At 38.6% G+C, this 19,457-nt stretch overlaps 1 protein-coding gene across 3 annotated transcripts in view; it reads right to left on the bottom strand.

The window, feature by feature from the left end:
- Window positions 1-19,457, bottom strand: part of TMEM117 (transmembrane protein 117) — a 492,194-nt gene that overhangs the window by 248,182 nt on the left and 224,555 nt on the right. For all 3 annotated transcript variants that reach the window (XM_032347946.1, XM_032347947.1, XM_032347948.1), the window contains one exon: window positions 1,336-1,435. In XM_032347946.1, coding sequence (XP_032203837.1) covers window positions 1,336-1,435 — 100 coding nt within the window. The remainder of the gene's footprint in view (window positions 1-1,335; window positions 1,436-19,457) is intronic.

Below are 19,457 nucleotides of genomic sequence, written 5' to 3'. Positions count from 1 at the left end.
CAGGACCCTGAGATCATGATCTGAGCCAAAGGCAGAAGCTTTAACCCACTGAGCCACCCAGGCACCCCACTCCTGAAACTAAATTACACTGTATGTTAACTAACTAGAATTTAAATAAAAACTTGAAATAAAAACAAAAGCAAACAAACAGACAAACAAGAAAGCAGACCCTTAAATACAGAGAACGAATTGGTGGTTGCTGGAGGAGAGGTAGGTGGGTGGGTGGGGGGTGAAACAGACAAAGGAGATTAAGAATACATTTATCTTGATGAGCACTGAGAAATGTATAAAATTGTGGAGTCACTACATTGTACACCTGAAACTAATATAACACTGTGTTAACTATACCTAAATTTAAAAAATGCTTTAAAGATTTTACTTATTTGACACAGAGAGAGAGGGAGAGAGAGCGCAAGCAGGGGGAATGGCAGCCAGGGGAGAAGCAAGCTCCCCATTGAGCAGGGAGCCTGATGCAGGGCTCGATCCCAGGACACTGGAATCATGACCTGAGATGAAGGCAGATGCTTAACCCACAGAGCCACCCCGGTGCCCCCCAAAAAATGTTAAATGAAACAGGAAGTTACTCTCTTGGCAGATGAACTCAGCATGAAATATGGTTTGTCTATTTGTTGTAGGCTTAAAATAATAAATACTAGCAATGCAAAGTTAATTTTGTAGGTTCAATGAGGAAAATAAATGTAGAAAACTATTTGAAAAGCCCTAACTACGGTTGTGGTGAGCATAGCATAACGTACAGAGATGATGATTCATTATGTTGTACACCTGAAACTAATGTTAACTGGGTGTCACCAGTATTCAAATAAAAAAATTAAATAAAAATAAAACAATATGAATAAAATTGTAAAAGATGTGTTGTGAAAAAGAAATTTTTAAAAATAAAAACAGCTGTTAAAAATCTTTCATATGGTCTTCTGAGACAGGCCAGACAATATTCCTTACCTGAAACTTGCACAGGTCAAAAACAACAATCTTCACAAAATTATTTAGAACATCACAAGGAAGTTTCTGTTAATGTCATTAATGTGTGTATGTTGGTATGCTCATATGTATACAGATAGATACATAGGTATTTATGTCATAAACAAATACTTCCTGGTGGGCAGCCGTCATTAATATGATAATTGCATGAATTTTTTCCCCTAAGGTAAACAGATATTGCAAATAATCTCTAAATTTATCTGTACTCGTGAATTTGTCCCACTCAAGAGAGAAGTAACTCTTTTACTCTAAACCCATCAAAAGCAGTGTCTATCCAACATTATGAACATTTTCCTCCATCAAATGTTTGAAATGGGTGAAGTTAAAATTTCTTACCATCCAGGCTGTGACAAAGTCCCCCATCCAGGTCCCTACTGCAGCTAATTTCATGAAACTTTCATTTCGGATGCCCATATAGTCTGTAATGATATATGCTCTGTGGAAACAAACACACAAGACATTGTCCAGACTGAGAGAGCCGTATCAAAGACTTCTGGTTCAACAACACGCAAAGGGACTCCCCCCCCCCTTTCAACATGCTCTCCTGCCTTTGTCGCATCACATATGCTTACAGATCTGAAAGGCTAGGAAGACTTCTGAGGGTGTCTGGGTCAGTTCCAATTAGATCTGAAGACTGACTGTGGCTATACCAATTACCAAGTGCATTTCATTTTCAAGCTGTAAGACTGACAACAGTTTTTGAAAAATCAAACAGAAATACTCAGTAACGGCATCATTTCATGCTCACTCAGGTATGCAGAGAGTGGAAACAATTCCTGTATCACAGTAACTTGAAAGGGAAGAGAAAAGCTTGTTTTTCCTCCAGTTCTGTTGACTCAGAACCATTGAAGAGGTACTGGGACTAGGCTTTGGATATAATATCATACCTGAACGATGGTCAAAAAATGTTCATTTGAGAAAATTTCCACACAATAAAGAAATGTAAAATTTCATTCAAAAACATGTGGTTTAAATTATTAAATACCAATAACCAGATTTAATATCATCTCTTTTTATGTCACAAATTCTTCTGCTTCATGGTCTTCATGACCCAAAGAGAGATTCAAAGGCACAATTGATCATTAAATACAAGAACAAGATTATGCTTATCGCATGTAATGTTCATTTCCTTTCCCTCATTTGATATCCAAGAAAATCCTAGTATTATTTTCTCATTGTACAATTTTTCCAGGAAAACTGGGACACAGGGAGATCACTTAAGTTGCCCAATCAATACCACATAACTAATGAATGGTAATTAGGAATCAAATTTCTTTCTCTCTTTCTCTCTCTCTCCAAGTTTTTTTCACTCAAATTTTTTTACATTGAATTTTGTTCCTTTTCTTAAACGTGATAACACCTGTACAATTTAGACTATTAGTTAACCTTGATTCTTCTTAGATCAATACAAAATTAATACAAATTTAGTATAAAATTTAATACAAAATACAGCTGAAAATGATATGTTTGTTATTTAATGAAACTACGAAGAAATACTTTTTTGAAGTCACTGAGAGGTAAATCATCCCAATTCAGTTGTTTTTTTTTCTAGAGTTCTTTCTTATAGGTTTGTTATCTATAAAATAAACAAATATTTAAGTAGTTTAACTTACTAACAAAAATAAACTTATGAACTCTTAGAAAAACTTTTTTTTCCCACAAGTTTCATTCACCTACCTTAGAAGATCTTTATAAAAATCCTAAGCTCTCACCTCAAAATTCTAAGTCTCTATTCCATAGGTTTTCATAATAACTAAAATAATTATAGCTACCATAAACTGCTGGTTTACAACATTCCAGAGATCATTATAAGCACTTTTAAGTACAATGTCTCCAAGAGCTTTCATGTCAGTGCAATGAGATGTATCATTATTCCTGCTTCACAGATAAGGCACTGAGGCGTTGGAGAGTTTTTGCAATTTTCTCAAGGTCAAGCATCTAGTAAATGGACAAGGCTTGAATCTAAATTTGATTGACTCCCAAATTCAGACACTTAACTACTATGCTTTCTATATCTTCTTCCTACAAGGGTTAGTGAGATATAAAAAAAAAAAAAAAAAAACACAAAGAATATCTACTTCCCAGTATTTTAGTAGACTATGAAGATGGAGAATTATTTCCTTTCAGGATAATTCATAACAGAATCAAGAGTAGCATGCAGAAGCTGCAGCTCATAAGAGCTACCCTCACGTATTGGACTCCCACCGAGTTCACCAATCTGAGCAGCCTCCATGTGAAAGCCCCTAAGTTAACTTGGACAGCTTGTTCTTACTCCCTTCAGTATCACTACTGGTGAACAGTTCTTGGGCAGTGAACTCAGCGTACTTCAGAGTATTAGCTCTAGTAACTGTCCAGCTCTTTCAGTGACATTTTGAAGTATGTGTTCAATGACACATCCCCACCTGCCTACTTTGCCAATTAGTTCTGGAATACCTTGAGCTAGGATGGAAATTGCAGGGTACCGTTCTTGTGGTAACATAGATATGTCTAAAAGAAGACCTCATTCTCTAATTTCAGTACCTAAAAACAGGTATAAAATGGATAAGTTTGCAAGAGATTAATGATCCAGCCAAGAACAACTAAAACATATAAATAAAATACAGAAATTGCCCCTCAAAATCTGCTTAAAACAACCTGAGAGCTGATTAAGCCATGAAAACTAGAAAAAATTCAAGATACTAGACTTAGAGGGAATTGTGGAAAAGTTAGTTCTATTTTCTCTGGGGACTTCAGCTGCATGCAATCTGCATGCAAGGCAAGCGGATGAAAATCTGGGCTTTGCCAGGGCAGGGGCCCTCTCAGCGAACTGGAGAGACAAACATTAGGAACTTAAGGAGCTGAGATCCTCATCTTCGAGGGGTGTGGAATGAAGCATGATACACAGCTGGGGTTACTTTCAAGACATTTGCCAAATTATGAATTATGTTTGGGGGGTGTGGGGGGGCCAAGAGACTAAGCAGAGAGTCTCTGAGAAGCATAGCAGAGGTTTGGCAATTTCACCATGTTGAGAGGACTACTGATAATTTCAGAGCCTGCCAGAAGGAACGGCCCAAGAGAACACACAGAAGGGTGGGAAGCGAGAGAAAACCAGAGATGGATGGGTCCATACTGAAACTGAATCAGTCCTTACCCACTCCATCCCATGACTGCATTAAGGTGATCAGCTTCTGTTCATCCCACCTAACAGAGGAAAGAATGAACATTTTCCAGAAGAATAAAATATCATCTAGATCCTCTACACATTCTTTTTTTTTTCCTCTACACATTCTTATATATACCAAACATCATTCAATGAAATATTACTAGGATGTCAAGAAACAGGGCCATACTACCAAAAATCAAGAGAAAAACAGTGTCTAAAACTAGATAATAAGCTCCAGGAGGACAGGGAGCTATTTTGGCCATTCTTTTCACTGTTGATTTCCCTAGCACTTAGAGCACTTTCTGCATATAGTATGTGATCAATAAACATTGGCTTACTGTATGAATTAACAAAGCAAACCAAGTTATTCATATTGTTTTCTATATGGTATGGATAGATCTATGTATATTAAATCACAGAAACCATAGTAAACTAAGATTTGAACTGCGGGCATGTGGTGAGTACTGAATGCTATGGTAACAATGAAGATGAGATAGCATAGACAATTTATGAAATAACTTTATGAATATAAAAGTGAAGAGTGATATATAAAAGGTAGTAGGTATTCCAACTTTTCCTGCTTTAGACAAACATACAGAATTACAAATATGCAACCTGTCACAAAAATTTGCAAGTGCTAGTTCATTGATTTGCCTACCCATTAACACTAACGATAGTGTCTGTTCTGGCTATAAAGGACAGAGGGGGCATACATTTATATCAGCAATGTTAGCCAGTTGTTGTGCAGCATCATACCCAATGTTTTGGGGAGTGATTTAGAATTAAATATTATTTGCTAGAGGCACTATTAATGTTTTAGTTTTGTTTGGAGTTTTAACTAATTATTTCAACTATTCATACATCTTTTGTTTGTTTTCTATTTTAGCTAGTTATTTCCACTATGAATAGATCTAGAAAATCTTGCAGTTCTATCAGCCTTCCTGGTAAATACCAATCTTTGATACCTTCTTTAAAAATTCTAAATGAATTTCTTTACAGGATGTGACTTTGGTTTTTATTTTTTCTTGAGATCTCGAGTTTAACTGTCGAATCCATAACAGATGTGTGGAGACTTCAGCATACAGGGTCTTGGAAATGTTCATCATTATCAAAACAGCCTGAAAAGCTATCAAGACTATTGTACCTGATGAAAACCATGTGCTAAATGGGCATAAACTAATCGGATTCTAACGTGGGCTAAACAGTCCATAAAATTATAATCTAGTAAATTGATCTTATAGGTGACAGACTTGATCACTAGCAACAAAAGTTCCAGTTCACTTCAATCTATTACTTATGTGTACGTGAATGTAGTCAATGCCAGGTGATTTAGGAGTTGAGTCTCTGAAAGTTTAACAGGAGGCAGTAAACATAGATCACCAAACCAATATGGAGTCATGCTTCACTAAAGATCCATCTGTGGCCAGCTGGATTCATAATGTCACAGCTGTCTCTCCCAGCCACGTTTGGGCAACATAAACAAGATTGGGGGCTTCATACACAAGTAAATCATGGATAAGGAGTTGACTTACAGGAGTACAGTCCTGCATTAAACACAATGAAACTAAAGCAAAAATTTTAAGTACTCTTAATGACATTGAAGAAAAAAATTTGTCACTACAGAGCACCAGGAATTAAACCTAGATTTATTATATTAATATTTTCCCAATCTTTTTCTGTTTGTGATGAAATGATTAACAGCCTTTAATCGAGTCATTTAGTGAACTACTATCTAAATAACCACATTTTAGTATTTTTGCTCAAACTTCTTAGTTCTTCCTTATTGAAAGGCTTTGACAGAACTCAATACATGTGTATGAACCTTCCAGGAAAGACCTGGGGTATGAACTTATGAAGCAAGATGCATTGGAATGTCAAAATCCTGCAGACGATGATTACAACTAGCCTGGAATAATTAAAATCACATCTGAACCTAACAACACTTACAGATAAAATACTATTTCAAACTTCCCAACTTCAGCCATATCTACCTTCTCATTTTTGTAAGAAAGACATGCGTAAGAAGATTGCAGATAGCATTTTCACTGAACAAACTCACCCTGCCTGTGAATAAAGTCTCCATACATCAACCAATCCTTTCATCCCTTGCTTTGCTTCAGCCCGTTCAGCGAAACTCATCTGTACTCAATATAGAAACCTCAGGATATCAGCAATTCCCCTCCTTTACTCCTAACATTTGATTAATCACTACGATTACTTCTGAAAGGCTTTCAAATCTATGTTGTTTTTCCTGTCATCACTACTACCAACATCTTAATCTTCTTCAAAAACCTCTGTAATCTAAATTAAAGCAATGGCCTCCTATTTCTCTGTGACTGTCTTCCTCTTATTTCAGACTGTGTATTGCCACTGTAGTGACCCCTGGGCAAGGAAAACATTATACCAAAAGAAGGAGTCCTAGAACCAGAAAGTCCTGGGTTTGCAAACTACCCCTCCCACTTTATGACCCAGGAGAAATGACCAACTCATTCCCTTATCTGTAGAGTGGGGATGAAAACATCAATTTCGCACACAGTTCTCCTGAAGATTAAGATTCTTACATTTTTGAGATAAGAACGTAAAGTTTCTAGCACAATTTCATAATAGGCATATAAAACATGGCAGACCTCTAGCCTACTGGCTCCCACTTTGTGAAATAAAACAGTCCTGAGTAGAGCATGGGTAAGAAGACTATCCACTCTGCCAAGCCATGCTTTCCTTCAGACAAGTTTCTCTTCATGTCACAACCTCATTTTATTAGATCCCCTACCTCACCATGAAATCAAACACCCCACTACTCTATAATGTGCCTTAGTATCCTTTTTTTTTTTTTTTTTGTAAACCTTATTATCTTTGTGTTCAGTGTTCTTTGTTTGGAATGCCATCCTCTTTGTTCTGGACTGAGATCACTAACTCAACCTGGCCACTGAGAAATCTCCTGCCATTACCCCTGAAAACCACCCCTTCCCTAGTATTACCATAACACTTTCAATATATATCAGTATCAAATCACCTTCCTCAAGAATTTTAATGATTTTCTCCCATTGCCCCTGTCTCCCACAAGACTTAGCTCATCAAGGATAAAGATCATGTTTCATTGGGCGCCTGGGTGGCTCAGTAGGTTAAGCCTCTGCCTTTGGCTCAGCTCATGATCCCAGGGTCCTGCGACTAAGTCCCACATTGAGCTCTCTGTTCAACAAGGAGTCTGCTTCCCCCGCTCTCTCTGCCTGCTTCTCTACCTAATGTCATCTCTATCTTACAAATAAATAAAATATTTTTTTATTTCTATTTATTTATTTATTTATTTATTTAAAGATTTTATTTATTTATTTGTCAGAGATAGAGGGAGAGAGAGCGAGTGAGCACAGGCAGACTGAGAGGCAGGCAGAGGCCAAGGGAGAAGCAGGCTCCCTGCCGAGCAAGGAGCCCGATATGGGACTCGATCCCAGGGCGCTGGGATCATGACCTGACCCGAAGGCAGCTGCTTAAACAACTGAGCCACCCAGGCGTCCCATAAAATATTTTTTTTTTTTAAAAAGAACATGTTTCGTTTGGCCAAGCAGGTAAATTTTTTCCCAGCTTATAATACAACTTAGGGTTGTAGTAGATACTTAAATGAATTAAGTGGTCAATTGGTTCATTTATAATTATTTAGATCATCTGACACCAGTGCCAAACTAAGAAGAGGACAAGAGGATAAGAGATTAAAAAGAAAGAATCTGTAATATAACATAAACCAAAAAGAAATATCAAAGATGAGTAGGCTATGTAATTATGATGTTCTAATAAAGAATAGAATATCATTGTATCATTTTATTACCTCTTCTAGAATAAAAATCTAGAGGCAAGAATATAATCAAATCAAAATGAAGAATACATCCTTGACTTTCTGCAATTACACATTGTAAATTAACTTGAATGTAATTTAGTTGACTAATAGTGGAAAAAAAAGCAAAATACTATAAAGATTTTTTTTTTTAATTTGACAGAGAGAGATCACAAGTAGGCAGAGAGGCAGGCAGAGAGAGAGAGGAGGAAGCAGATTCCCTGCTGAGCAGAGAGCCCGATGTGGGACTCGATCCCAGGACCCTGAGATCATCACCTGAGCCGAAGGCAGCGGCTTAACCCACTGAGCCACCCAGGCGCCCAAGCAAAACACTATAAAATCTCTGCATGCTATCTATAGAATCTTATTATTTAAAAGAATCCTTTTAAATTAAAAATGGAATTACCACCTGATCCAGTAATTCCACTACTGGACATTTATTCAAAGAATATGAAAACACTAGTTCAAAAAAAAAATACATGCACAAACTATGTTTAATGTAACAGTATCTACAATGGCCAAATTGAGGAAGTAGCCCAAGTGTCCATTCATAGATGAATGGACAAAGAAGATGTGGAATATTACTAAGCCACAACAAAGCATGAAATCTTGCCATTTGTGAAAACACTGATGGATCCAGAGAGTATAATAAATTAAAAAAAATAAATCAGTCAGAGAAAGACAAACAGCATATAATTTCACTTATATGTGGAATTTAAGAAACAAAACAAATGAGCAAAGAAAGAAGAGACGAACCAGATAAAAGACTTTTAAATATAAAGAACAGACTGATAGTTACCAGAGGAAAGGAAGGTGGAGGGAGCTGGGTGAAATACATGATGGGGATTAAAGAATATACTTATCATGATGGACCCTGAGTAATGTATAGAATTCCTGAATCACTATATTGTACACCTGAAACTAATATAACACTCTGTTAATTATACCAGAATTAAAATTTTAAAAAATATATAAAAAATAAATAAGCTATGGAGTTGTAACATACAGTATGGTAACTATACTTAATAATACTGAATTGGATATTTGAAAGTTACTAAGAGTATAGATCTTTTTTTAAAAAAAGATTTTATTTATTTGAGAGAGCAAGAGAGCACAAGGGGCAGGGGGAGGGGGGATAGGAGGAGCTAAAGGGGGAGAGGAAAAAGCAGACTCTCCACTGAGCAGGAACCTCAACCCCAACACAGGAGCCAGGGATAATGACCTGAGCCAAAGGCAGATGCTCAACCCACTGAGCCACCTAGACACTCCAAGAGTGTAGACCTTAAAAATTCTCACCACAAGAAAAAAAAATTATAACTATATATGGTGATAAATGTTAACTAAGCTTATTGTGGTCATCATTTTGCAGTATATACAAATATCACATCATTATGTTGCATACCTGACACTAATATGTTATGTATCAAATATACCTCAATAAAAATTTAACAGAAAGATGCCAAACTATAGTAAGTAAATAAATAAAAGAATCCTTTTAAATGAGACTAGATATTGATATGTAGCTTTTTGCTGGCCCAAAAAATACAAGAGCTATATAGGAAAATACACTTACTTTATTCATCTGAAAAAAGAAAACAAATTTGTCTCACTGCCCTTCAAATGGATACTGCCAAGCTACATTTGTTGTTTGTTCTTTGAAGTCAAAATTTAGAAGTTTACCAGACTATAAAATAATAAAGTCTCAAAACTAATTTTAAAGTTACAGAATTTTTGTGGTTATACTCCAAGTTTTTTTTATCTTACTTCACTTTTTTTCTCCTCATCTTCACAAATACTCCAGGAATATGCAATCAAATTGGATGCCCAAAATGGGCTTATCTTCTACTTTTAATGAATTAAACACAGCCAAGACACTTAATGCACCTTTACCAAAGTCACTGGAAAAACAACAGGAAGAATAAAAATGTAAAATCCTGAACTTTTTGTTAAAAGAACGTCAAAAAATCCTCATGGGAATCCAGAGAGCCACATATTACTTAAAATTAATTTCATATCTAACTTGATCACATTTTAATGTTAAATAACATTCAATGTGTTTATAACTATTCAGATAAAATATATCTGAATTGTAAAGTGAATTACAAGCTGAGCCAGAATGGCATTAATTAATTTATCCTACATAATGATGCTTCCTTCCAAACTAATTAGGGAGGCATAAAATAACTTATAAATTCTGCTAAGATTTTGATGCTGCTCAAAGAAGAACCAAAAGCAAGTTCAATTTTAATGGATGTTTTTCAATGAAGGTAAGTGTTCAGGGCTGTTAAAAGGTCAAAATAGATAAGAAATAATGGAATGAAAACACTGGGACATAAATACAATAATTAACTTTTGGCAGAAACTATAATTTTTCCACTGTGTGTAATAAAATAAACATGAAAAATGAGACTGTCTTTCTACTCCCTACGAAATTTTCAAATTCAAAGCATAATTGCTTTGTGATAGTATAATAATTATTTTCCTTTCTCTTCTCTTTCCCCTCCCTCTCCTCCTCCCCTTCTCCTTCTCTTTCTCCTCCTCCTTTTTGGGTTGTGAATTCAACCACTTCTCATTCTCTTCCCCATAGCTGGCTACATAACACTATTTCCCAATCATCTATTTCCCATTCTTGTTGAAGACATTTTAAGGCTCTAGGTATAGAAAAGGGGGTGGGGGCTATTTTCCCAACCAAGAACCCTTCTTGCAGCATGTGAATTTATATTAGATAAGCATCTACCTTATTTCTTTTCATTTACTCACCAAACAAAAAATTACTGATGTCTCACTATATGCTAGACCATGAGCCTGACACATATAAGCTCATAATTTTCCGAGGGAAAGGAATAGCACCTCAGAGCTAAGTGGTCACTTTCTACATTATCATCCAGTATTTCTTGTCTAATAATTTCTTCTCTCCTACAACCACCCTTTCTCAGTCAGGGTTCCAGGAGTAAGCCTATGGACACATGTATACAATAATATCCAACTCTGACAGTGACCTATTTTTTTTTCCTTTTCTGGTAATTAAGAACCAAAATTCAAAGATAAAAAGAAGGAAATCTTTATCTACAAGGTTGACTGCGGAGGGGATGGGGGGGGAAGGAATGTGTCTGCATTCTGTCCTGTGCACTGGGAAACTCAAGTCTGCAGAAAGAGAGAAGCAGGGATTGAGACAGACAGAAGATAGAGGTACATTGATTCACTCAAAGGAGGAAAAAAGAAAGATAACAGACCATAGGTGGGGGGGTGGGGGTCTAATTCCACCATTTTCCACAAACCATGAGATTCCATGAGATACCTCCTGTTAATTTCTAGTAATTACTGCCTCCCATCATTGTTCCTAAGCTCACTGGATTGAGTTTTCACTCACTGCAATGAAAAGAGTTGTAATCATTTGCCAAGGGGAAAAAAAAATCATTTGCCAGCCTAAAAATGTACTTTAGAATCTTTAGTTCAATTTAAACAATACAAGAATCTTATAAAACCTTTGAGAAAGGGAAGCCATTAAACTGGCTAGAAAAAAAGAGTCACCAGTAGCTGAAAAACTGATACTCATTTTCAAAAGACTCCTAAGAAGAACAAGGATAAATACATTGCACCCACTCTCTACCCCACTGCCTAAGACAACAGGGAGACTTCAGTTTAAATCTCAGTGTACGATTCACACGTACAAAATTCATAACTGTGCTGGATTTCCGAACAGCACCAGGTAAGAAATGGGCACACAGGCTCTAGATAAAACCAATCTGTTAGAATGTGTCTCCATTTCATGAGATGCGGGGCACACTAGGAGAGTGCCAAACAGACAATAAATGGGGGAGAAGCTGTGTGGTTCATAGATAAAAAGCTAGATAAAAAGGTGATGTCTCTTAGCTTGCTGGCCTGAAAGGAACCTGATTTTGAAATAGAAAGTGTTGACAAAAGACAAAATAAAGATGGATAAAGTGTGGCTTAGAGAGAGTGGAGGCTACATTTCTGACATATCAAAGATTTTTATAGGGCTGCTATAAGGTGTCACCAGAAGGTAACAAAAAGATCCAATGAAGCAAACCTGACTTGGTGTAAAATAAAGAGCTGGAGAGGGTTTCACAGGAGCTTGTTAGAGGGAGCCCTGGAAGTGAGTTTGCCAATGGTATGAATGACGTGGGGTAGCAGAGTTGGGATTCACAAATTTTCCAGGTGTCCAGTACTCTCGGATGCACACCTTTCACCCATAGCCAGCTCCACACTTAGACCCTCTGTGGAAGAGCTGAGCCCATGGGCATTTCTTTACCCTAACAATGCCTAAGTATTATCAAATGCCCTTCAAATTAGAAATGACATGATTCTTATTGCTCCATAAATTTGCTCTGCAATTTTGTTAATTATATAGCTTCATTTGATTTCACAATAAAGAATTTCATGCTCTGCTTTGCAATGTGTGCTTTACAAGCTATGCACTCGGATGAGGCATGGCCTCGTGGTGGTCTCCCTTGGACGGGGAGGCTCCCCACCTGGCTGCCTGGGGCCCCCTTGCTGCAGGAGGAATTGCTGCGCATTCTGTCAAGACTCAAGTCAGGCACCTCAAGCCTTGCCCACACAGCCTATGGGGAGAGACGTTCAAAGCTGTAAGGATACTGGGGAGAGCTGTGACCCAGCACTCACACCTCTCCCTATGGGTAACCCTCAGCTACAACCACGAGGCTGACGTCTCGATAGCTTCGTGGGGGGGAGGGTGGAAATAAAGCCTGTCGGGGGGAGGGTGGAAATAAAGCCAAATTTCCACCCACCTTGTGAACATTTTAGGCCCATCAAGTTCCTCCCAAATAATTCAGTGAGTTTGCACAAAGTTGAATCTGTGCTTCTGAAACTAGTACTTTCAGCTATCATGGTGCTATTTTAAAATTAATACTGCTGAAGATGGTTCCAAAGATATCCTCTCTTCTACTGATGCCTACTCAAGTGTCTGCTACTGAAATGCATGTTGTCACAGTGTGCCAAAGTCCAAAGATACTGATTTCTGTGCCAATGGCAAGGAAGATATTGCTGCAGGTTCTATTACGGTGACCTATGTCACTTTCACCAATTTTGAGGTCAATCACCAATACGTGCACATTACTACACTATGTCTATGCCACCAGACGCCAATATCCACAGTGCAGCTGATTCCTTACAACCTCAATTACCCACAGAGGTGATGGAGAAATACCTCTTTTAACTTTCATTTGCTCATGTACAATAGCCCCATACCTTTGGATTCAGATAGAGCGAGGAATAAAATATGTTGTGCTTTGTTTATAATGATTCCCTACATTTCAACACCTGCCCATTGTCCTTGAACCAGATGTCCCTGCTTCAACAGGGACATCTAACTTAAGACCTTATTTCCCAGGAGCCTCCTTTGGTGCCCCACATCACAGCAGTCCAGAGGCAGGGTTACATGTGAGAAGATAGCTTTCCCCTCTCCAGAAGGTACTGTCTAGGGATAAAAGAATCAAATCTGCAGAGTAGAAAAAGAGATGACAGAAAAGAAAATTTAATAAAATTTTGGAAAGACAATTAAGGAATGGCAATGAATATAGTTTTAACTTTTTCTATATGATTAAATCCTTCTGGGATGTGCATTAAGGAGGGAGCTAAATTCTGCATCTGAACCTCAACAATACTCAAGAACAGAAGGCTCAGTGTTTCAGAAGGGGAGAGAGGGGAAGGACAGAACTGAAAACAGAAGCTGGAAATCCTGCATGAGGAGGAGTTAGATTACCAGGTACCATCCCTCAGCCAATAAAACCGGGAAATGACTTTCACCCCACCTACTGAAGATAGACATATGCTATCTGCAGAAATTCAGGCAAAGAGTTATATACTTTAGTTAAAAATAGGAGCTGTAAAAATATAAGTTTGTATATAATATTATAATTAATATTTGTATTTTATACATTGCATATAACATTATAAATTATATAACTGTGAGTCCCATTACCCACAATGCTGTTTGTCTGGGTTGAAGACTCAAAGATCAGCCTTGCCCTCCCCCAAAACCTTATTAACAATTTTGGTCCCCCAGTGAATTACTAAATACTCACCAATGACAACCCCCTTCCTCAAGAATTTCCTGTCTTAAGCTTATCTGTGCACAGAGACTTTCTAATCATCTTCTTCTTGTCTCCTCTTAAAAATGAGCAGAGATTGGACATAACCATATATTTGAGAAAAATCTCCAGCAAGAAAAAAAAAAAAAGGTCAAAACTAAACAAAAATGAGGCACCCAGAGGGAAAAGACAATGCAGAAAGTAGAGGAAAAGTGTGAGGATAGAATAAAGATATTTTTCATACTGCCAAAGTCAAAATTTAAATATATGCTGTCATAAAAAAGAAATCTAAAACTAAGGCTACTTAAAGGTTGAAAGTAAGATAGTAAAAAAAAATTAAGTTGAAAAAGATAGCATGCAAACAATAACAAAAAGAAATATATAGCTATTATTTATGTAAAATGTATAGCTTGTATAACTGATTATATCAAATTTTAAAGGCAAAACATACTATTATGGATTAAAAGGGAATCTTACTAATAACAAAAGGTTCATCTCATCAGGAAGATACGATGTGCCCATACAATAGAGAAACATAATAATTTGACAAGGGGTAAGAAAAAGTAGACAAATTCACACAGGTAATAGGAGATAGTGACATATTTCTCTCAATAACCAATGACATCAGCAGACAAAAAAAAATCAGTAAGGACATAAAGGATTTGAATGAGAGAATTAGCCAATTCTATCTAATGGATATACATAAAAGACTAACACAACTACAGAATGTACATTATTTTAATACAATAGGAACATTTAGAAATATTGACCATAAACAATGCCACAAAGCAAGTCTCAAAAACTTTTAAATGACTGAGTCTTACATAGGATAGTCTTTGACCATAATATAACTACATTAGAAATCAATAATAAAAACACAACTTGACAACCCCCAGATCTTTGTTTTTTTTTTTTTTTTTTTTTTTAAGATTTTATTTATTTATTTGACAGAGAGAGATCACAAGTAGGCAGAGAGGCAGGCAGAGAGAGAGAGAGGGAAGCAGGCTCTCCGCTGAGCAGGGAGCCCGATGCGGGACTCGATCCCAGGACCCTGAGATCATGACCTGAGCCGAAGGCAGCGGCTTAACCCACTGAGCCACCCAGGCGCCCCAAGATCTTTGGAAACCAAGAGACACGTGTCCAAATCACATGTGAGTGAAAACAGAAATCTCAGTGGGAAACAGAAAATATTTGGAACTGGATAGTAATGAAAATATTGTGAGATACAACTAAAGCAATGCTTAAATGTTTAATTTTAACATATTAGAAAAGAAGAACTGCTAAATAAACTAATGAATTAAAAGTCTTCCCAAATTAGAGAGGAAAAAAAAAAAAGAAAAATAGAATTTAATTAAACAAACAGTAAGAAAACAGAAATATACAATATAGAGAGGATAAACAAAGTTGGTCCTGTGAAAAGACCTAAAATTGACTACTCTCTAACAAGAATGATCAAAATTCCAAGAAAGGGAGCGCCTGTGTGGCTCCCTAGGTTAAAGCCTCTGCCTTCAGGTCATGATCTCAAGGTCCTGGGATCGAGCCCCACATCAGACTCTCTGCTCAGTGGGGAGCCTACTTCCTCTTCTCTCTCTACCTGCCTCTCGGCCTACTTGTGATCTCTGTCAAAAACATAAATAAAATCTTAAAAAAGAAAAAAAATTCCAAGAAAGAAGGCATCAACAACCAACATCAGAAATGATAAAGGGGCATCATTACAGAACCTGCAGAGATTAAAGAGAGTGAGCGTATATTTTAAAAATTTAGATAAAAGCAAATTTCTAGAAAAACACTTATGAATTACCAAAAGCTACATAGGAACAAAAAGCACTAAAAAATCAATCTATACCTATCCACGAAATTGAATTTATAATTAGAAACTTTCCCACTGGAAAATTCCAGGCCCCGATGTATACACGGGCACCAAGAGAGATGTGCGGAGATATTTATAGCATTGTTATTTATAAGAGCCTCAAACTGGAAACAGCCTGAATATCTATCAACAGAAGAAAAGATAAATACATCATGGATTTATCATACAATAGAGACTATTCAACAATGAAAACAAACCACTCTGATACAAAGCCTGGATGGATCTCAGAAACCATGACATAAATGAAGCCAGACAAAAAGGAGAGCATACTGTATGGTTACAAGTATATGAAGCTCAGAAACAGCAAAGCTAAACTGTAGTCACTGGGGAGGTATTAGGAGCAAGAGTGAAGGGTATCAAAGTGAGAGAGTGGTTACACCGGAGGGAGGGCAGGATAGAGGGGTTTATCATCAGGAAAGACAGCTACAGGTCATCTGGGATGATGGCAACAGCACTGGTGCTTAACGGGAATGGTGAGAACACGGGTGTTCATGTAAAAATACCTTATTACAACTCACTATGCGAAAATTAAGCTGTACGTATGTGTCCTATGTACTTTTGTGTAGGTATGTTATTTCTGTATTTTTTAAATGACAAAAATAATCATTATTATAGAAGAGACGTAAGAAATGGTGGCTCTTGGGGTGCTTCAGTGGCTCACTTGGTTAAGCATCTGCCTTTGGCTCAGGTCATGATCCCAGGGTCCTGCGACTTAACCCTACATCAGGCTTCCTCCTCAGGGCTAGGACTCCCGGCTCAATGGGGAACCTGCTTCTCCTCTCCCTTTGCCCCTTCCCCTCCATGCTCTATTTCTCTCTCTTAAAACAAACAAACAGGGACGCCTGGGTGGCTCAGTTGGTTAAGCAGCTGGCTTTGGCTCAGATCATGATCCCAGCGTCCTGGGATCGAGTCCCACATCGGGCTCCTTGCTCGCAGGGAGCCTGCTTCTCCCTCTGCCTCTGCCTGCCATTCTGTCTGCCTGTGCTCGCTCTCACTCCCTCTCTCTCTCTGACAAATAAATAAAATCTTTAAAAACAAACAAACAAAACAAAACAAAAACTTAAAAAAAATGGTAGCTACTACTGTCATTTTTTTAAAACTATAACTTAATTAATTAATTAATTAATTTAGGAAGGAAGAAGAAAAGGGAGAATCTTAAGCAGACTCTATGCCCAGTGAAGAGCCTGATGTAGGACTTGACCTCACAACCCTGAGACGGTGACTTGAGCCAAAATCAAGAGTCAGACACTTTACCAACTGGGCCACCTATGCGCCCTTCATTACTGTCCTCTTCTAGGAGAAACACTGGGATAGCAAAAAATCAGCCCAGCATCCATAACGTGGATTAGAGGGTGCCGCAAAAGGGAGCAGAGGAACAGCAGAAGACGCCTGAAGGGTGATCAAGCCGCGTGTGTTAGAGCAGTGCAATTAGTGAAAGAGCCTGGCTTGAACAAGGACAATGTAAAGGAATAATAAAAGAGGAAGCTGAAAATTAATGATGTAGTGAAGGGCACAGAGGGCCTACAATGTAATTTAGCCCTGTTTTAAAGCCTATGGACAATTCGCATTTGGAATTTAGATGGCTTGAGTTGCTTCCATGAGCTATTGAATCTTTAACATCTTTAAACATCTTTCTGCTTCTTACCTACTCATACTTCTTGGTATCGCTTTATGGAAAAGTGATGATACTGCCTCACCCAGTGCAAAGACTACCATTTTTACATACAAAATGCTTGACAGGGTAGAGACTAAATCAAGTGTCATTTGGAAGTCCCATAAAAATTTCTATCTGCTTCATTTATTTCAAGGCGTGAAGCAGAAAGTCACCTCACAGCAGTTGTTCCCTCGGATGCACGAAGAATCACTCAGGTAATCCCCCAGTGGCTCCCTGGGTTAAGACAAGAACATAGCTGGGCAAGGGAAGTGGGGAGTGTAAAAAACTGTGACTCTAGCAAAGCTCTCCAAGCCTCCTGACATGCACAGCTGGTCCCCAGCGCAGGGGAGTGTAGAGGCTTGTCAGCAAGACCTGAGGTCAGACCCAGTGGTAAGGAAGAATGATGAGACCTCCAAACAAAACTGTAAGGAAAGTGGGTGGCCAAGCAGCCAACATGGGCCTGTGCACTCAGCCGCACGGGTAGGAGAGCTGGTTTCAGTCTGACTGGTGGGAGTTCTTCTGAAGCCAGCCATTCTGGAGAAAGGGACACGCTCCTGGCCTATGCATGGTCTGGGCCAGGGAGGGCACCCCTGCTGGACAGACAGGCAACTATATAGGTACAAACTTCAACAGCGACACTGTGTGGCAGCAAGACACAGGTACAGTAGACGAACCCTGTGGTGGAGCTTTCTCTATGGCTGGTACTTAAAATGGATCCCAGTGACCCCAGGGTACTAGGAAAGGCACCAAGTTTAAGACCAACTGGGTGGATAAAACCTCGAAAGGGAGACTAGGAACAGCCGTTCATTAGAAAGGTTAAAATCAATCGGCCCCAAACTGAATTCTGAGTGTGTGAAGCATTCATCCCACCAACATGTGATGCCAGAGGTTTCTGCAGGATAGGCTTAAATCTGCTTAGCATATATGTCATCCCCCACACCACCAACTTCACCCCACCACCAAATACTGAGAGCATAGCCTTGGGTATGAATTAAAGTTCTGTTTGGGGGTTTCTCTTTAGGAGCCTCAAGTCCAAGGAATATACCAACCCCTTAAAAGAAAAGCCTCTTAAGAAACCTCCCAGTCATCAGCACCCTAACTTGAAGGCGAGGGTGAGCTATTTATTCAGTCTTTCACCAATATTGATTGAACACCTCCTCTATGCCAGGAACAGTGCTAGGTGCCGGGAATACAAAGATGAATAAGACGTGGTGACTACCATTTAGCAAATGAAAAAAGACACACAAACCAATCAACGGAGCCCGATGTGGCCAATGCTCTTAAGGACAGGACAGGCAGAGATGAGAGACCCCTGGGTCTTCTGGTGTGAACAGGGGGGCAGGGACAATGGCAGGCTTCACAGACAAGGGACAGAGGAGAGAAAACGTGTCTGAAGTAGAAGGCAACCGATGCACAAAGGCAAAGAGGGCTGAAGGTATCATGCATGTGAAAGGGAGCAGCAAGGGCAGAGACAGCAAGGGAGGCCAGGGGAGGGCGGGGGGCGGGCAGCGGCTGTGTCAGGGAGGCTCTGCACAGCCTCAACGAGGTTGGTTTTATAAAACATCACGGAAATGGGAGCATCACAACAACAGAGCCCACTCTATCCCAGCATCTTCCTGGATATCACCCATGTGACATTTTCAAAACACTTTCCATTTAGGAAGCTGTTGTCAGTGAGAGTTCCCCAGAGAAACAGAACCAGTAGGAGATGATGGATAGGTAGACAGACAGGTAGAGAGACAGACAGATGCACACACATACACGTTAAATAAAGAGATTTCTTTCAAGAAATGGGTTTATGCAACAGCGAGGCCTGGCAGGTGTGCAGGCTGCTGGATAGGCTGGCAGGCTGGAATTTCTTGGACAGGAGCTGATGCTGCAGTCTTTAGGAAGAA

This window comes from Mustela erminea, chromosome 6, assembly GCF_009829155.1.
Source record: "Mustela erminea isolate mMusErm1 chromosome 6, mMusErm1.Pri, whole genome shotgun sequence".
In the NCBI taxonomy this organism is placed as follows: Eukaryota; Metazoa; Chordata; class Mammalia; order Carnivora; family Mustelidae; genus Mustela; species Mustela erminea.
The sequence above is the reverse complement of the archived record's forward strand: the minus strand, read 5'-3'. Positions and strand labels throughout refer to the sequence as shown.